General features: G+C 41.5%; 1 protein-coding gene across 2 annotated transcripts in view; it reads left to right on the forward strand.

The window, feature by feature from the left end:
* Positions 1 to 19,628, forward strand: part of xylt1 (xylosyltransferase I) — a 224,537-nt gene that overhangs the window by 25,789 nt on the left and 179,120 nt on the right. The window contains exon 1 of one of the 2 annotated variants that reach the window (XM_059654199.1): positions 2,105 to 2,180. The exons of the other annotated variant lie outside the window; for it this stretch is intronic. Within the exon in view, the coding sequence (XP_059510182.1) occupies positions 2,136 to 2,180 (45 nt within the window). The 5' untranslated portion in view covers positions 2,105 to 2,135. Of the gene's footprint in view, positions 1 to 2,104; positions 2,181 to 19,628 lie in introns of those variants that run through there. 2 annotated transcript variants of the gene reach the window in all.

A 19,628-nucleotide genomic window follows, 5' to 3' on the forward strand; every position in this document is an offset into this window, starting at 1 on the left:
GTTATTTGAAGATAAGGCTGTGCATAGTGTCAGATATAGTAATAGAAGTTTAATTTTTTTTAATCTTGGATGTTTATTGGATTTAAAAGTTACTACTGGCTACAGTAGAAGTTTGAAAAGCGACAAGCTGTTGTGGGGAAAATTTAGTGTTTAGCCAGTTTGAAGGTGCCGACCCTACATGGTGCGGCCATCATAATGGGATCAGCACATGAAGATGTTCTCGGCAGGGATTTGCTGAACCGGTGCTGTACCATGTCTTTATGGTGCCAATTCCTACGTGGAGGCTGAAATGCTGATGGAATCCTTTTCGATTGTTGTTAATCTGACACACACACTAGTGGTTCAACTAACTCAAGCCAACTGCCATCTCCCAATATGGTGTATCGTACATTTAAGCCTTAACATTTGTGCAACACAGTGAATGGATTGAAAAACAGTAACATTGTACTGCTAAGCTATTTAGGATTGCCTTTAATAAGGAGGAATATGATCATGAGACTCATATTAGGAAGGCTGGTACTTCTGGATCAATACTGCACAAATCTGAAAATACCCTGGAAAATTTTCACCCGAAATAATTGGTGTTCTTGCAAATACCTATCAAAGATCAAGCATCCTAGCACCTGAATGCTTGAACTTGAACTGTAATGAAATAAACCGTGGTGATTGTTTTTAAAATGACTGCCCAAACGGCCCCCTCTGACTCGTCATTAGTATTCTGTGCACAAGGACTCACCAAGCAGAATCATCTTAATGGACTCTGAATGAGCCCAACTGCCAGCTATTGTCGGACAGAGAGAGGCTGCAAACCCTGCTGATGGTGAGTTATAGCAAAGACTGTCTAATGCTGAACCAGATCAGGGTCAGGAGGCTGCTAACATGACATGAATCTAGATGGGCAAGATAGTGGAAACATGCTGAGCCAGGATAAAATTCCCAGAACATATCAAAAGGACGATTGAATTAAATAACACGACAGTGCATTCAGGATTTGGTGACAAATCTTTTCTCTACTATGGAGTGTTGACAGCAATTATTTAGTGCATCTTAGAAAGTACTCTTTCTGGATCTAATTGATGTATGTAAAAGATTTAGACCTACCGATTGCCCAGCTTGACTACTGTAGCTCCGTTTTTTAAAATCTTGTTCAATTTCTTTGTGTCAGAGTTTGTTCTTGTTACTGAGGAAGTTCTGCCGGGATTTCCCTGATCAAACCTACCCACGCTTGGGGCAACTGCATGGGGAGCAGTCGGCTGAGGGAATTCCACAACAAGGGAGAAAGCACAACTGAATTAAGATTTGTGATTACACAACAATTTTGATCATGGCTCGAAAGTGATATTCTAAAATCAGGAAGTGCTGATTATCCATAACTCTTCTCTGCAGCATGCACACGTTATCCAGTTGTTTTTTGCTGTCTGTGCTGCAGTTTATTTTTCTCTCCAATCCTCTGGTAAGCTTTACATTTGGAGGCATTTCCTTAAAATATCTTCACTTCTAACAAAAGAAAAGCGTCCAAATTTTCCTGCAGTTCATAAAATCCATGCGGCTGTGTGTTTGACTATTTGGTTAGTCAGGACATGACCAGAACAGAAGACCTCATTCCAGCAGCCTTTGAGCTGAGACCGTTGTGATTGATTGACAACTGTGTAAGGAAGTGATAAAGGTTTGTGCATCTCCACTATACAGCTGAGAGGAAGTGGTGCTCATTTGTTTCTTCCCCTGTTTATTTGCGGAAGCGTTGTCAATAAAGGAAACTTAGATGACAACCATTTCAGTGGTTACTTCGCCAAAATTATGTTGAAAATAGACTAACTTCAGTTCTTAACCTTTGTGTGAAATACAGAAATGTTCAGGAAACTCGATTTCTCTCCCAGAGTACCGTGCACAGTTTTGGTCACCTTACCTATGGAGGGACCTACTTGAATTGGATACAGTTGACAGAAGATTCATTAGTCTGACTTTCTGAAAATTTCAGCTTAAAAGTAAACTGAGCAGGTAGAGCTATAATTCCTTGGAATTTAGAACTGGAGCTAAGCTTTTTGAAATGAATGGAATCATGAGGAATCTTCGGATCATACAGTACAGATGAAGCCCTTGACCCATTGAGTCTGTACCACAAAGTACTTGATGGGATGTTTCCGTTTGTGGAATCTAGAACAAGGGCGCACTGTTTCAAAGTAAGTTTCCAATTTAAGGTAAAGATAAGGAATTTCTTGCCTCAGATGGTCGATACTGTTTGGAATTTTCTTCCCCGGAGAACAGTAGAAGCTGGATCATTGAATGTATTCAGGACTGTGCTAGACAGATTTTTGATTTGTCAAGAGAGTTGAGGGTGATGGTGTACAAGTAATAAAGTGGATCTGAGGCCGCAATCAGACCTGTCATGATCCTACTGAAATGTGGAACAGAATGGTAGGGTTGAATGGCCTTCTTATATCCCTAAATTGTAAGTTCTCGTACTCCAGCTCAAATACCTATTGAACCAGGAGGAAAGATAAAGGTCTGCTTGTATCTAGTGTATTGCATAGTAATCTGAGGTAAATGCCCCCCTTCCAGCTGTTCCCCAGCTACACCAGTTCTGTTCAGCTTGTCTTTGACTACCTCAGCTAAACCTATACCAGCTAAGAGCAGCAATTTTACATAAATCTAGTAGCCTGCTCAGTTATTTTCCAGTACTAGCCCACAAGGTGAATTTTGCAACTTGCCTGACGGGATTTGAACACCTAACCTCCGACTTAGTTTTTCAGTAATGTAATCATTATCCTACCATCCAACAAAAACAGAAATTGCCAGAGAAACTCAGTCGGTCTGGCCGCATCAGTGCAGAGAACGCACAGCTAAGGTTTTGAGTCCAGGGACCCTCCTTCAGAACAGTTCTGAAGAAGGGTCACTGGACTCAAAATGTTAACTCTGTTTCAGTTGTTCAGAGTTGCTAAAAAATTTCTTTGCGATCCTATTGTGATGTTGTTCAGAAAGCTATATTTAGTAAGTGGTTGTTTTCTGAATTGGTTAGCAAGCAGAACTAGGTGTTAAACCCCCTACCTGATTATTGTGATTGAATGATTGGGAAGAAGCAGTCACTGAGAATATAGTGCCCATCCAGAGAGAGAGAGAGAGAGAGAGAGAGAGAGAGAGACTAAAGCCAGAATTGTCACCGTGTGTGGCCAGTTGTTTCCCTGATGCCAGGTACAAGTGCCCACCAATGAATTGGGTTTTCCTGAAGGAGTGCTTGGCCTTAGCTATTAACGTGAGCCTGGAATTTCAGGGATTATCTGAGATTCTGACCAGTGCCCTAGGGAGGAAAATATGATCCTTGGCACCTATCTGCTCAACAGGCAGTACCTTTATGCACTATGTGTGTTTTGCATCAACATGACAGGTAGGAAAGAAACAATGCGACAAAGACCTCAAGATAGAGGAATAAAATGAGTTAAATATAGAAAAAATTTGGTCCCTACAAACTTGTAAAGGGATGTTACTGAATTATAAGAAATGCAGAGGTGTCTTTGTTGAAGATTGCTGCCTGAATGCAATATGATGGTTGATGGGGAGCACAGATCTTGAAATCTGTTACAGTGTTCTAAGTCTCTAATTATCCACTGGGGTTTGAGTTGCTCCTACCATCTTGGAGAAAGGAAGTTGATCTGAAACCCTGTTCCTGCAGAGCAAATGAACAACAGAGAAATCAGAACAGTAGAAAGTATTGGGTTTCTCATGGGCAGGAATGGTTGCTGGATGTTCCAGGGTTTAGAACATTTAAAAAGAATAGGGAGGGGGGGAAAAGAGGAGGGGGTGTAGCACTACTAATCAGAGAGGGTATCACAGCTACAGAAGCTTCCTTTGTCGAGGAAGATCTGCCTACTGAGTCAGTATGGGTGGAAATTAGGAACAGCAAGGGAGCAGTCACCTCGTTAGGGGTTTACTACAGGCCCCCCAATAGCAGCAGGGAGATTGAAGAAAGCATAGGTCGGCAGATTTTGGAAAAGTGTGGACGCAGTAGGGTTGTTGTAATGGGTGACTTTAACTTTCCTAATATTGATTGGAACCTCCTTCGAGCAGAAGATTTGAATGGAGCTGTTTTTGTAAGGTGTGTTCAGGAGGGTTTCCTAACGCAGTACGTTGACAGGCCGACGAGGGGAGAGGCCATTCTAGACTTGGTGCTCGGAAACGAGCCGGGGCAGGTATCAGATCTTGTGGTGGGAGAGCATTTTGGTGATAGTGACCATAACACACTCTCATTCTACATAGCTATGGAGAAGGAGAGGATTAGGCAGAATGGGAGGATATTTAATTGGGGAAGAGGAAACTATGATGCGATTAGACACGAGTTAGGAAGCATGGACTGGGAGCAGTTGTTCCATGGTAAGGGAACTATAGACATGTGGAGATGGTTTAAGGAACAGTTGTTGGGAGTGATGAGTAAATATGTCCCTCTGAGACAGGCAAGAAGGGGTAAGATAAAGGAACCTTGGATGACGAGAGCGGTGGAGCTTCTAGTGAAAAGGAAGAAGGTAGCTTACATAAGGTGGAGGAAGCTAGGGTCAAGTTCAGCTAGAGAGGATTACATGCAGGCAAGGAAGGAGCTCAAAAATGGTCTGAGGAGAGCCAGGAGGGGGCACGAGAAAGGCTTGGCAGAAGGAATCCGGGAAAACACAAAGGCATTTTACACTTACGTGAGGAATAAGAGAATGGTCAAAGAAAGAGTAGGGCCAATCAGGGATAGCATAGGAAACTTGTGTGTGGAGCCTGAGGAGGTAGGGGAAGCCCTAAATGAGTTTTTTGCTTCTGTCTTTAAGAAAGAAACGAACTGTGTAGTGAATGAAACCTTTGAAGAGCAGGTGTGCATGCTGGAATGGATAGAGATAGAGGAAGCTGATGTACTGAAAATTTTGTCAAACATTAAGATTGACAAGTCGCCAGGCCCGGATCAGATTTGTCCTCGGCTGCTTTGGGAAGCGAGAAATGCAATTGCTTCGCCACTTGCGAAGATCTTTGCATCCTCGCTCTCCACTGGAGTCGTACCTGAGGACTGGAGAGAGGCAAATGTAATTCCTCTCTTCAAGAAAGGAAATAGGGAAATCCCCGGCAATTATAGACCGGTAAGTCTCACGTCTGTCGTCTGCAAGGTGTTAGAAAGGATTCTGAGGGATAAGATTTATGACCATCTGGAAGAGCATGGCTTGATCAAATACAGTCAACACGGCTTTGTGAGGGGTAGGTCATGCCTTACAAACCTTATCGAGTTTTTTGAGGATGTGACTAGAAAGGTTGATGAGGGTCGAGCTGTGGATGTGGTGTATATGGACTTCAGTAAGGCATTTGATAAGGTTCCCCATGGAAGGCTCATTCAGAAGGTCAGGAGGAATGGGATACAGGGGAACTTAGCTGCTTGGATACAGAATTGGCTGGCCAACAGAAGACAGCGAGTGGTAGTAGAAGGAAAATATTCTGCCTGGAAGTCAGTGGTGAGTGGGGTTCCACAGGGCTCTGTCCTTGGGCCTCTACTGTTTGTAATTTTTATTAATGACTTGGACGAGGGAATTGAAGGATGGGTCAGCAAGTTTGCAGACGACACAAAGGTCGGAGGTGTCGTTGACAGTGTAGAGGGCTGTTGTAGGCTGCAGCGGGACATTGACAGGATGCAGAGATGGGCTGAGAGGTGGCAGATGGAGTTCAACCTGGATAAATGCGAGGTGATGCATTTTGGAAGGTCGAATTTGAAAGCTGAGTACAGGATTAAGGATAGGATTCTTGGCAGCGTGGAGGAACAGAGGGATCTTGGTGTGCAGATACATAGATCCCTTAAAATGGCCACCCAAGTGGACAGGGTTGTTAAGAAAGCATATGGTGTTTTGGCTTTCATTAACAGGGGGATTGAGTTTAAGAGTCGTGAGATCTTGTTGCAGCTCTATAAAACTTTGGTTAGACCGCACTTGGAATACTGCGTCCAGTTCTGGGCGCCCTATTATAGGAAAGATGTGGATGCTTTGGAGAGGGTTCAGAGGAGGTTTACCAGGATGCTGCCTGGACTGGAGGGCTTATCTTATGAAGAGAGGTTGACTGAGCTCGGTCTCTTTTCATTGGAGAAAAGGAGGAGGAGAGGGGACCTAATTGAGGTATACAAGATAATGAGAGGCATAGATAGAGTTGATAGCCAGAGACTATTTCCCAGGGCTGAAATGGCTAGCACGAGGGGTCATAGTTTTAAGCTGGTTGGTGGAAAGTATAGAGGGGATGTCAGAGGCAGGTTCTTTACGCAGAGAGTTGTGAGAGCATGGAATGCGTTGCCAGCAGCAGTTGTGGAAGCAAGGTCATTGGGGTCATTTAAGAGACTGCTGGACATGCATATGGTCACAGAAATTTGAGGGTGCATCCATGAGGATCAATGGTCGGCACAACATTGTGGGCTGAAGGGCCTGTTCTGTGCTGTACTGTTCTATGTTCTATGTTCTATGTATACTATAAACAGCGACCAACACCTGGTTCAATCATTTGAGTAAGGCAGTTAGAAGCTTCATCTTTTGAAGCAAAGGGGTTTGCATTGTTTCCCATATTCATACTTCGCTTTTCAAAGCTCATGCTTAGTGCCTATCAAATATATCAGTGGAAGCACCAAAGATTCACAATCCAATCTTTTCAGAACAGGGTTAATTTGAAAGAGTCTTCTTAAATTAGAGTCTGAAGCACACATGCAGGTATTATTCACAGCATGTTAGCCTGAAGAAATCTTTAATCCTCTTGGATTTTTCCAGTAATATATTTAAATTGAATAAAGATAGAACAATGCTTGTGTAAAAAAACTCTGCTAACAGTTTTCCTAATTAAGATGCATCGCTGCCACACGTTACCTTCCCATTTCAGCGATTCTTGCAACTGGTAGCTTGAAGCTGAGCAGCAACACTCTGATCATTGGCTGCATGTGAACTGAATTAAACAGTTAGTACCGAGAAAATGTCTGACCATCTTTACACTCATCGCTAATTTTCAAATCTTCCTCTGTCTCTTGTGTCTCCGTGATCAGCTCCCTTGTTAGAATGGTCTTTACCGCCCAAAGCAATCTGCCTACTGCTGATTGATCTGCCAATATCGTACTGTTATTCTGGTTATTCCTCAGTGAAATTCGCTTTCAGGTTGGTGGAAGAGGCAGAAAATCTCACTCATTTAGGAGGAATCTGAATCTGCATATGAGAAATGTAACCTTAAAGCCGACACACCAGATGCTGGAAGGTGGAATTAAATAGGCAGTTAGGTATTTGGCTGACACAGACATGATGGGTTGAATGGCCTCTTTAAGCCATTACAGTGCTATGGTTGTTTTAAATACTTTGGCCACAAGATCAGCCATATGCCGTATGTCTCACTTTTGATGATCACTTAGCGGCTTCATTTCCTTTGTAATAACAAAGTGTAGAGCTGGATGAACACAGCAGGCCAAGCAGCATCAGAAGAGCAGGAAGGCTGACATTTCGGGCCTAGACCCTTCCTGCTCCTCTGATGCTGCTTGGCCTGCTGTGTTCATCCAGCTCTACACCTCGTTATCTCAGATTCTCCAACATCTGCAGTTCCTACTGTCTCATTTCCTTTTGTAGTTGGGTAAATCGGGAAGGAATGGTTATTTATTCAGTTAGCATGTAACCACAAATGTCAAAGACCTAGAAGGTTCAGAGTGACAGAAAGTAGGTCGACCTTTGTGTTTTGCAAGTTTGTAGCCAGAGGTTTTTCTTGTGATGGTATATTTGATACGAATTTAGAGTTGCTGTTGGCATGCATGCTACCTGTAGGGCACCGTACTCACTGCTGCAATTTCTGTGTTTCAAAGTAAGTCATAAAAGTTTGATGAGAAAATGGCTGGTGTTGTGGTCAGATTTTGCTCCTGATATGGATAGTTCAACTTTGGTAATTCCCTGCTGTTCGTAAAACCGCCTATATTTTGATGACCCTGACTTGTCTCTATCTTTGCTGTGGATTGGGTCTGGGAGCGGATGCAGTTGGATTCAGACCCTCTGACCAGACAAGCAGGTTCTAGCCAGGGGTTGGGTGAGCACTGAGGAAGGGCTGGTCAGGTGGTCCACCTCTGTTCTCTAGGAGTTGTTCCAAGTTGTAATAAAATTAATTTGCGTCTTTGATCTTCACTCCTCTCTCTCTCCAGCGCTCCCCACTCACTCCTTGTGACCTCTTATACCCTCTAATATCTTAGTGCCAGCACACCCACTATCACCTTGAGTAGATTTGCAGGAGCCAAGTAGGGGCAAAACAAAATAAACTTCATTAAAATCAGAGGGATCTCTTGCTCTACACACTTGATTGTCAAAAATTTTCCATTCATGATGTCTATTCAAATTGTTTACATCTTTTATATAAACAAACTTCTGTTCATATCATCCATCAAATGCAGCTACTGCTTTACTATTCTTTAAGCTGTCTATGAAACTGTGAAATCAGAATTTCCTGCTGAGATAATTTTAGCCTTTGAAAGTCAACCAAGTTGCACCATAAACAGCCTTTAGGAAAATGTCAACAAATAGACCATGAACCAATGCTACAGTAGCAGAATTGTTGATCAAAGCAACCCAACTGAGAGAATGTCCAGTCAATCTGCTCAGAGATATTATTGAGGCCCTCCAGTGGTGCAGTAGTAGTGCCCCTACTACTGGACTGAGAGACCTAGGTTCAGGTCTCACCTGCTCCAGAGGTGTGTAGTGATATTTCTAAAGAGGTTCATTAGGGGGAAAAAAAAATGGGTCCAAGATGTTAATGTGGGGCCCTCTTGTGGTACAGAGATAGTGTCTTTACATCTGGATCGGGAGGCCTGGGTTCAAGTCTCACCTGTTCCAGATGTGTGTAATAGCATTGCTGAACAGATTGATTAAAAATGCGTAAATTGTGATTTAATAACTTTCTGGTCATGATAATTAAACATATCTTATCTGCTTTTCAAAAGCGTTTGTCTACTTCATCAATTTGTGACATGGAGGTGCCGATGTTGGACTGGGGTGGACAAGGTCAGAAATCTCACGACACCAGGTTATAGTTCAACAGGTTTATCTGAAAACACCAGCTTTTGAAGCCTCCTGAAGAAGGAGCAGTGCTCCAAAAGCTTGTGATTTCAAATAAACCTGTTGCACTATAATCTGGTGTCATGCGATTTCTGACCCTCATTAATTTGTAATTACCACATCATGGGTTATGTCCCATGCAGCAGCCAAAATAGAATCTATCTGACCTTAGAACTCATTTCAGAAGGTCCTGCTGAGTTCGTTTGCATCCTGTAGATGATTCATATCCTATTGCCTTTCCGCTACTGACCAAAAAGTGGAAACTTATTAATGTGGAGGGTGGGACTTATGTGTCTTGGTCCCAACCACCAATTTTCAAGAGATAACAAGGTGTGGGGCTGGATGAACACAGCAGGCCAAGCAGTGTCAGAGGAGCAGGAAAGCTGACGTTTCGGGCCTAGACCCTTCTTCAGAAAAACACCACAATTTCCAAGGCCTGTGGAGTCAGGAAAACTGAAAAAAATCATCCTTAGCTTGGGAATTGCAGACCCAAGAGACCACCCGCTAGATTTGGTTTTGACAGGGCTCTCTTTTCATTGTTTAGCTAATCTACAACATTTCTCTAACCAGAGAGTAATTGGAATATGGAACTTGATACCACAAGGAATAAGTAAGGAAAACTGTCTAGATTTCATTAAAGGGAAATTGGGTAAGTACATGAGTAAGAAAAGAACATAGGATTATACCGATAGTATTAGATAAAGGAGGGCAACAAGAAATTCCTGTGGAGCATGACACACACAGGCTGAGCGGCCATTTGCATGATGTACATCTTGTGTAGTGATGTTACTATCAGTTCCCGGTTTTGCCAGCGAAATGACAATTTCATGATAGAATAATGTTTAAACTGGACTTTCACATGGAGATGGAATCTTTTTTTAACTGTAAATGCATTAAATATCAGAACTGCACGTAAGAAGTTGCATCCTTATTGCTGGTTTGCTCTGACATCATAGAAACTAACATTGCAACATTTTTCTTGAAATTTAACAGCCAATAGTGTGTTGTCAAGTTCTGTGCCATTCTTAACAGTAACACTGTTGGTGGGGAAAGTTTTTTTTCTATAAGTGCCAATACAGAAAATTCTAGAACATATCAACACTCAAAATGAAACTGCTTAACGTGAATATTATTTGCAGCTGTGAGTAGCTCAGGTTCTGCCGTGTTCTGTTCTGGTTTCTGTTTGTGGTTTAATTTTATTTTAAAATGTAGGTGGTAAATAGGAGTTCTGTCAGTGATAACCTGGGATGCCCAGTGAACAGAAAACATTGTGTTGAGTACAGTGAATACCGAGTGCTTTAACACTGGTGTCCGGTATTTGTGTGATATCTTGATTGATTGAACTGCAAATAGTGACAAGAGGCGTTTTATGAGTCATGGTATTTTGAGCAGCTTTCACCCTGTCACTGTGCAGTCGTGGCGACAGATTAGCCATAATCAGTGTGTTCCTACAAAAATTGAGCTTTGTCGGCATCATGCCTCACTGAGAAGCCACATGAGTAAAGTCTGTCAAGATTGGCAACAGTATTAAATGGGCTTCTTTCATCAGAAGTGTAAAACTTGGCTAACAGGCCACACCATTTGGAAATGGACACAGTGCCGCACTATAGTGAGAATAAACGTCACTCATCAGGGATATTACAGACTGACTGCTGTGGTGCCAAATGTTTTAATCGTCCAGCCTGTTGAATACAAATCCTCCTTAGACGTACAACGGCAGTCAGCCAGAGGCAACCAGAAGGAGTCCAAACCCTTTTCTAACTTAATTACTATCTTCATACGCTACACAAAGCTGTTATTATTGGCAAGTGTTTGTACCTTATTAAATACACTTTTGCCCAAACGACTCTTTGTTGTTTAATAAATGCTTGGACCATTATTATTTCGTTTGTAAGTAACAGTAATTGATATTGTACTGGATGTAATACTACGCAAAAGATGCCGAAGCAGTGAGAGAAGGGCCCAATTTCAACAGGGAGTCAGGGAGAGCCCAGGGTGGATATGGTGTGGAATGGAGGAGGAGAAACAATATATTAGAGGCTGTTCAAAAAAGGTTTGCTCAGCTTATTCCTGGGATGAAGGTGTTGACTCACTGAGAACAACTAAATAGTTTCAGCCTTTATTCATGACAATTTCGAAAAATGAGATTAACCTCAATGGAACATCCAGATTCTGAGGGAGCTTCTGAGGACAGCATAAATGCTAAGATATTTTCATGATTTGGGGTATCTTAAAGTAGAAAACATAGTTACAGAATAAAGAGACATTCATTTAAAAGTGAGAAGTGAAGGAATTTCCTCTGAGGATAGTGAATGCCTGGAATTCTTTTGGTTCACTGAAAGTATTTACAGAGGAGGAGATAGATGTTTGAAGTATCAAGGAGATAGTGATTGTGATAAGCTGGTATGAAACAGCAGGTAAGGCCTGGTGCACATCAGCTGTGATTTTATAAAATGGCAGAGCAGGCTTGAGGGGTAAATGGCCTATTCCTGAGTCTATTTCTTATGTTCTTAGAGAATGGCTAAGCATCAGGAGATTCCCTCCTATTCCTCTTGGTCTACGAGTAGTGCTGGATCGGCATTTAGCCTTGCCTCCCTTTAGTTATTGTTTTCTGGGGCCTGGAAAATGCAACCAAAGCCAGACAAAAGCATGAACAGAGGAAATAATTCAAGGGAAAAAGTTATGTTAATGGGGATCTCCCACACTCCATTTTACAAAGTAAATAGTTGAGATTTTTGGTGTGCTCCCTGATTGGTTGGCAGAAACATCCATGCTTTGTACACTAAGGAAATAAATGGCATTACAAGGAGGAATTGGATAAATGCTTGAAGAGAAATGCAAACAGATTGGGAAAGAATGCAGAGTGAATATTGCTTTTTGAAGTAGTTATACACAATCGCATTGCATGCGGCTCAGTGGTTAGCACTACTGCCTCATAGAACATAGAACATAGAACAGTACAGCACAGAACAGGCCCTTCAGCCCACAATGTTGTGCCGACCATTGATCCTCATGTATGCACCCTCAAATTTCTGTGACCATATACATGTCCAGCAGTCTCTTAAATGACCCCAATGACCTTGCTTCCACAACTGCTGCTGGTAACGCATTCCATGCTCTCACAACTCTCTGCGTAAAGAACCTGCCTCTGACATCCCCTCGATACTTTCCACCAACCAGCTTAAAACTATGACCCCTCATGCTAGCCATTTCTGCCCTGGGAAATAGTCTCTGGCTATCAACTCTATCTATGCCTCTCATTATCTTGTATACCTCAATTAGGTCCCCTGTCCTCCTCCTTTTCTCCAATGAAAAGAGACCGAGCTCAGTCAACCTCTCTTCATAAGATAAGCCCTCCAGTCCAGGCAGCATCCTGGTAAACCTCCTCTGAACCCTCTCCAAAGCATCCACATCTTTCCTATAATAGGGCGCCCAGAACTGGACGCAGTATTCCAAGTGCGGTCTAACCAAAGTTTTATAGAGCTGCAACAAGATCTCACGACTCTTAAACTCAATCCCCCTGTTAATGAAAGCCAAAACACCATATGCTTTCTTAACAACCCTGTCCACTTGGGTGGCCATTTTAAGGGATCTATGTATCTGCACACCAAGATCCCTCTGTTCCTCCACGCTGCCAAGAATCCTATCCTTAATCCTGTACTCAGCTTTCAAATTCGACCTTCCAAAATGCATCACCTCGCATTTATCCAGGTTGAACTCCATCTGCCACCTCTCAGCCCATCTCTGCATCCTGTCAATGTCCCGCTGCAGCCTACAACAGCCCTCTACACTGTCAACGACACCTCCGACCTTTGTGTCGTCTGCAAACTTGCTGACCCATCCTTCAATCCCTTCATCCAAGTCATTAATAAAAATTACAAACAGTAGAGGCCCAAGGACAGAGCCCTGTGGAACCCCACTCACCACTGACTTCCAGGCAGAATATTTTCCTTCTACTACCACTCGCTGTCTTCTGTTGGCCAGCCAATTCTGTATCCAAGCAGCTAAGTTCCCCTGTATCCCATTCCTCCTGACCTTCAGAATGAGCCTACCATGGGGAACCTTATCAAATGCCTTACTGAAGTCCATATACACCACATCCACAGCTCGACCCTCATCAACTTTTCTAGTCACATCCTCAAAAAACTCGATAAGATTTGTAAGGCATGACCTACCCCTCTCAAAGCCGTGTTGACTGTATTTGATCAAGCCATGCTCTTCCAGATGGTCATAAATCTTATCCCTCAGAATCCTTTCTAACACCTTGCAGACGACAGACGTGAGACTTACTGGTCTATAATTGCCGGGGATTTCCCTATTTCCTTTCTTGAAGAGAGGAATTACATTTGCCTCTCTCCAGTCCTCAGGTATGACTCCAGTGGAGAGCGAGGATGCAAAGATCTTCGCAAGTGGCGAAGCAATTGCATTTCTCGCTTCCCAAAGCAGCCGAGGACAAATCTGGTCTGGGCCTGGCGACTTGTCAATCTTAATGTTTGACAAAATTTTCAGTACATCAACTTCCTCTATCTCTATCCATTCCAGCATGCACACCTGCTCTTCAAAGATTTCATTCACTACGAAGTTCGTTTCTTTCGTAAAGACAGAAGCAAAAAACTCATTTAGGGCTTCCCCTACCTCCTCAGGCTCCACACACAAGTTCCCTATGCTATCCCTGATAGTGCCAGGGTCCTGGGTTCAATTCCACCCTTGGACGACTGTCTCTTTGGAGTTTGTGCATTCTCCCCGTATCTGTGTGGATTTCCTCCGGGTGCTCTGGTTTCCGCCCACAGTCTGAAGATGTGCGTGCTAGGTGGATTGGCTATGCTAAATTGCCTGTAGTGTCTGGGATATGTAGATAAGGTGTGTTATGCAGGATGGGCCTGGGTGGGACGCTCTGAGGGTCAGTGTGGACTTGGTTGGGCTGAAGGGCCTGTTTCCGTACTGTAGGGATTCTAAAAAACAATCAAAGGACTGAATAGTCTGCTGTCTTTCAGTACTGTATTATTTAACATCTGTTGGGGTTTGTTTTAAGATTTTTGACATTTTCACACCTTACCAGTCCCAAAGCTGTGAGATGCAGGAGATTGAATCTCCTGGTCTCTTGAATCTATTGTCATGAATGAGTTGCTTTAATTGTAGTGCTTCTGGGTGTGTGCCCAGCTTGCAGCAGAGCTTGATCATTGAGTTACGATAAATGTGGACTGTTTTTGTGTTTGAGTGCAGTAACCATGTTGAATTAAGAAAGACACCACCCCTAACCTGTTTGCTGAGGATAAATGTGTACCTTACTAATTCGATACTTTGGATGCTGGAAATCTTAAATGGGAATTTCAATAAAGTTTTAAAAAATGAGGCATGTTCACATTTTACAGAGAAAGAGTTAAGACGAACCTTTTTTTCAGAACAAAATGTATATCAAATGCCTTCCTTTCTCAGTTTCTTAGTGCAACCTTGAATGCAATTTGAATAGGCATTACTTCCTTATGTTTACCATTTGCTGAGTTTTAATGCAAGCATAATTGGTTTATTTAATATTATCTGGATGGTATATGGCTGCATATCTTCATTTTAGTTTGATAGCAGACTGTAAAGGAATGAATGGAAACCCGAAGCGTATCTGGAGCAATATCAACTGAATCAGGGAATATAGAGGATACAAAAGAGATGCAAAACAGAAGGACGGATTAGACAAGAGCTTGGACTGGAAGCTAAAAATAGTTCAACCTTACCTCGAGTACCTGGGCATCCCGAATCTCGTAGCAACTGTTTATTAATAAAAGCCTAACTTTCTTCAAAGCAAATAGGTTGGAAGAAAGAGATCATTTAGTCACCAGTACAACTTTAACTTATGTCTGTGGCTGTAGTCCAAGAGAAAATAGACACCCAAAGTTTTACTTAGGAGCCAAGTGCTGCAGGCGAAATGATTAACAGTGAGAACTGGCTGCAACCTGTCTATGGTTTTTAGTGTATGATACATTTCCTTTGGAGTAATGATTAAAGAGTGGAACCCTTACCAATAATTGAGTTTTTGTCATAAATATGAAAGAAATGCATTTGTATTAGGGTGGTATGTAGTGTGATTTTAAAAAGAATAAAGGTAATACATTTAACAAAGCTGCTCTTAGTAAAATTCCTTCATCTTTTACTGTGCCCACGCATTAGACATGTTAACGGTTATTTTCCAAACCTGCATGGCGCTGCTTTTACTGCTTTCCCTGTGTCGGGGCAACAATGGCTGTTCTTTAAAATTCTTTGACAAGCCATTTATTTCTTTATTGTGTGAAGGGTAGATGTTGTTGAGAAATCCAGTCGTCTGACATTGCCTCAGCCTAGAGGTAAGCACCTTCCAAGCTTTAAATCAGATGTCTAACTTCAGTGTAGATGAACTCTGCAATGTGAGGGTTGGGACTTGTGTTTGCAGGTGAATGTGAGTTTGTGGTTTTCTACCATTTAAATAAAAGCATGTGATAAAAAGCATGTAATTATGGTTGGAAAATTCTTTAAATACCCATAATCTTAATTTTATTTAAAGTGTACTGCTTAAATTTAAATTCAAAATGTGATTACTAGTAACATTGCCAAAAATAGACAAGTCTGGTCGAAGCTTTTCATCTTGCATTCCTCAGGATGTTTCGCAAGAAATACCAATGCAAGGAGAAAGCCAACATTGATACTGCATGAAAGGAAGGTCCTAATTAGTTGGCGATTGATAAAAGAATTGCCATGGAGAATACACCCATTAGTGTTGTTTGACAATTAACTGCTGGACTTTAATTTTTAAAACAATGCAAGTTGATAAATTAGTCAGGGCATTTCCCTGAGAAATGCACCAATGAATAGTTGCCACTTATTTTGTTCAGTTGGAATAGGCAGAATGCGTTTCTTTCTGTTTGCAAAGTTCCAGTCTTGTGTTTTAATACATAGCTACAAGTATATGTAGGCGTGCTACCTGCAAGCCCACCTGATCCCTGACTGAGCAACCAACCCTTGTTTGCAATGCTCACAACGTAGAGGTCAACTTCGAGATGATTCTGTAATTGAGCAATGCTAGTGAATAATTCTGAGCGTATGCGGAAATACTTCTGAAAACTAATTTAGAAATGTTAGTCAGGCTCTTGATATGACACACTTGCATATACAGGAAGCTGCATATATTCATACAGAGGGCCCTATTCTCTACAGCCACAACACTGTTCCTGTATCTATTCAGCAAAATAAACAAAATAGTGTTTATCTCTCAGGGCAATGCCCTAACCAGTTAATCAACATGCTTAGTTTTAAAAATTAAAATCTGGTGGCTAACTGTTAATCAACATTCTTCATACCACCACCTCTCCTGACCAGTTCACTTGCTGACCAATCAGGACTCTTCTCCCATTTTGTTTTGATGTCAGCTTTCCCCTTGAATTTTTATCCTTGCAAAATGTTCCGATGAATGCAAGATGAAGAACTTTGATAAAATGATTGTTTTAACAATACTCAAGGTCTGTGCTACCAAACGACTAAGAGCTAACTCGTACCTTTTCAGAATTCTACCTGTTCTTAAATGCTGCTTATTCCTTATAATTTGACTTTCATGTAGTTACGTACGACTGTTTAGAATTTGCAGCACAGAAAATTGGCTCCTTAGATCTATACATCAATGGGCAACACGAATCTCCCAGCTTTTACAGTACTTTATAATTATCTCGATACTGTGACCACGGAAATGTGAGAGTAGTTACTGACCTCCTTGGTTTGCATGTTTGGAAAAAGTGGGCCTGGTTGGCATAATTGCAAATTAGAAATTAAACAGCACCATTGTATTCCGTACACAATAGATAGGCGAGCAGGGCAATGGTAGACTGCCTAGTAAAACATTAAGACTGTGTACAAAGTGAATTGTAGATTTAACGTTTTCTGCAAGGTTTAAAGGAGGAGCTGAATGTGCCTTTTTAACCTCAATTTGCTTTAATGAGCTTGCTTAGATTTACACCTTATATAGGCCTGTCAGGGTCTGAAGTCGCCTGATAGCGTAACTGAGATTTCTGTAGGTTGATCACAATTTTGTTTACAATTTGTTTTTACCAATTGCTGTACTGCACTTTGCTGGAGTGCTACTGGTCTCTGTATTCATGACATTTCAGATCACAACGTTCCTGTGTTCAGAATGGTCATCCCACCGAGTGATTAGAAGTTCACTTGGCATGGTATCATATTGGCTGACTTTTTTTTAATGCTTCCCCTGTATTCTGTTCTATTCTCATCAGTGGAATTACTAATCATACATTATCTGTAACAACATCACCTATTTTATGTTCCGATCCAAAACAGATCAGTATCCCCACATCCTTCTAATGCACACACTGTGTTCAGCAGTTGATGGGATGTTGTTTAGCCTTTATCAGAAGACAGTAGCCTGTTATTTTTCCTCTTATTGGTGTTGCTTCTTGTGTTTTCAACTTCAGCTACACTTGACTGAGTGCTCCAGAAGATCTGAGCGTAAAATCCCATTGGAGAGGTGACACAGAAACCAGCGTAAATATCTGTGTAATTTCTGCGTTTGATACCATCTAGGAATTTTTTAGTCCTTGCATAAAAGATGCAGAAATAGAAGCTTTTCTTGCTTGTATACTGAGTTGGAGTTATTCTTCTGAGTAATTGTCCCCCCACAGTTTTTATCACTTCCTTGATCATCTGGTCTAGCTTTTCTGTTGATTCCCAAGGCGATATCATGACTTTGCCTCCAGGATGTTTTAATTAACACAACAATACTTATTTTACCTCGTGTAACACAACCTGGGAAAGTAAATCTGGTTTGGAAGAATCCAACACATTGAGCATAACAAACTATTATGTACAATCATGTACAAATTATGTACACTCTTCAAGCCCAAAAGTATTTGCGATAATAAACTTTTGGTGTACAACTTTTAGCATGCTTCAGAAAGAGAATTATGCTTCAAGAGATCTCAGGTAAGATGGAATATGAGAACTTTACACCCTCAGCTTAATAGCTGTGATGCAGTGATGATGACTGAATCATGGCTGTTAAAGACATTGTGAAACAGTGCAGCAGATATTAACCCTAAATTTGTGGAGCTCTGGATGAAGATATCAGTTGCAGCATTTTAAGGTGGGACCTGACACAGATGGAGGTTAGAGGAAAGTTGAGCCAATGCCCAGCTGGATGAGTAAATGAGGGAGAAAAGGAGCTAAGTCAAATGTCACAGACTGACCAATTAAGCTAAATGGCCTGTTGCTGTGCTGTAATTTACAGATAATTAAAGCAACCGTTTCAGTATAAGAGCCAGAAATCTAATATTCAAGTTGCTTTGTGCTTACCACAAAAAAATTCAAAATCATTTTGAAACAGTTACAACATTTATAAGGCATCTGGATGGGTGCATGCAGAGGAAGGGTTTAGAGGGTAATAGGCCAAATGCTAGCAAATAAGACTAGATTTATCTAAGATATCTGGTTGGCATGGACGAGTTGGACCAAAGGGTTTGTTTCTGTGCTGTATGACTATGACAAATATGTTTTCAAAAATAAACTTTTGAAAATTTTAGCTGTGTTATCGAAGTATTAATTAATTTGATTTAAGTTTTTAATTGGGGAAGTAGGTGAGATATATTTTCATAAATACAGTGTGGATTCTGTTGAATTATCTCCATACCTTTATTGGTACTCTAGCTGCTCATAAGACAGAAGCAAAGTCAATGATTTTCAGTTTGCAGCCAGAGTATTAAGCAAGCAATATGATTCATCCATCACTTGCAGAAAGACCCCTGTACTCATTCCCAGTCAAACTGATGTTTTCTGTAATAGTCATCCGATCTGTAATTACCTTCTTTCAAATGACTGGCAAAATTGGCACAGAAAATTCACTTGATAGAAGTGAATAAAATTAAAGTGGACAGAAAGAAAAAGTTACATTTTTTTTCATTTTTGTCTAAATTACCCTGTGAATGTCACACAATTTCTCCCATTGTTAATCTGTAAGAATACTGACTTTTGCTAGAGTCTGGTTCCTTACCTACCTGAAGAACTCCCCAAAGTGGACATTCCTTTTTCTGAGAGGCATTGATGTTGAAAGCTGCTTGATTGGTTGGAGAATTCGGGTGTCAAAGCGCAGCCCGTTCTTGGTAGTGCAAGAACTGGGGGAGGCGATCACCTAGTGGTATTATCACTGGACTGTTAATCCGGAGACCCCAATAGCATTCTGGGGACCCAGCTTCAATTTCTGCCCCGGCAGATGGTGGAATTTGAATTCAATAAAAATATCTGGAATTAAGAATCTAATGGTGATCATGGATCTATTGTCAATTGTTGGAAAAACCCATCTGGTTCACTAATGCCCTTTAGGGAAGGAAACCACCCTCCTTACCTGGTCAGGCCTATGTGTGACTCCAGACCCACAGCAATGTGCCTGACTCTTAACTGCTTTCTGGGCAATTAGGGATGGGCAATAAATGCTGCCCCAGCCAGCAACACCCTCATTCTGTGAATAAATAAAGGATAAAAAAAGAACTGACCTCACTGAAGGGTGCTCTGGAGCCTGGTCTGTTTGTTTTTTCACGTTCCTTC

The sequence above is a fragment of the Stegostoma tigrinum genome, chromosome 23 (assembly GCF_030684315.1).
Source record: "Stegostoma tigrinum isolate sSteTig4 chromosome 23, sSteTig4.hap1, whole genome shotgun sequence".
In the NCBI taxonomy this organism is placed as follows: domain Eukaryota; kingdom Metazoa; phylum Chordata; class Chondrichthyes; order Orectolobiformes; family Stegostomatidae; genus Stegostoma; species Stegostoma tigrinum.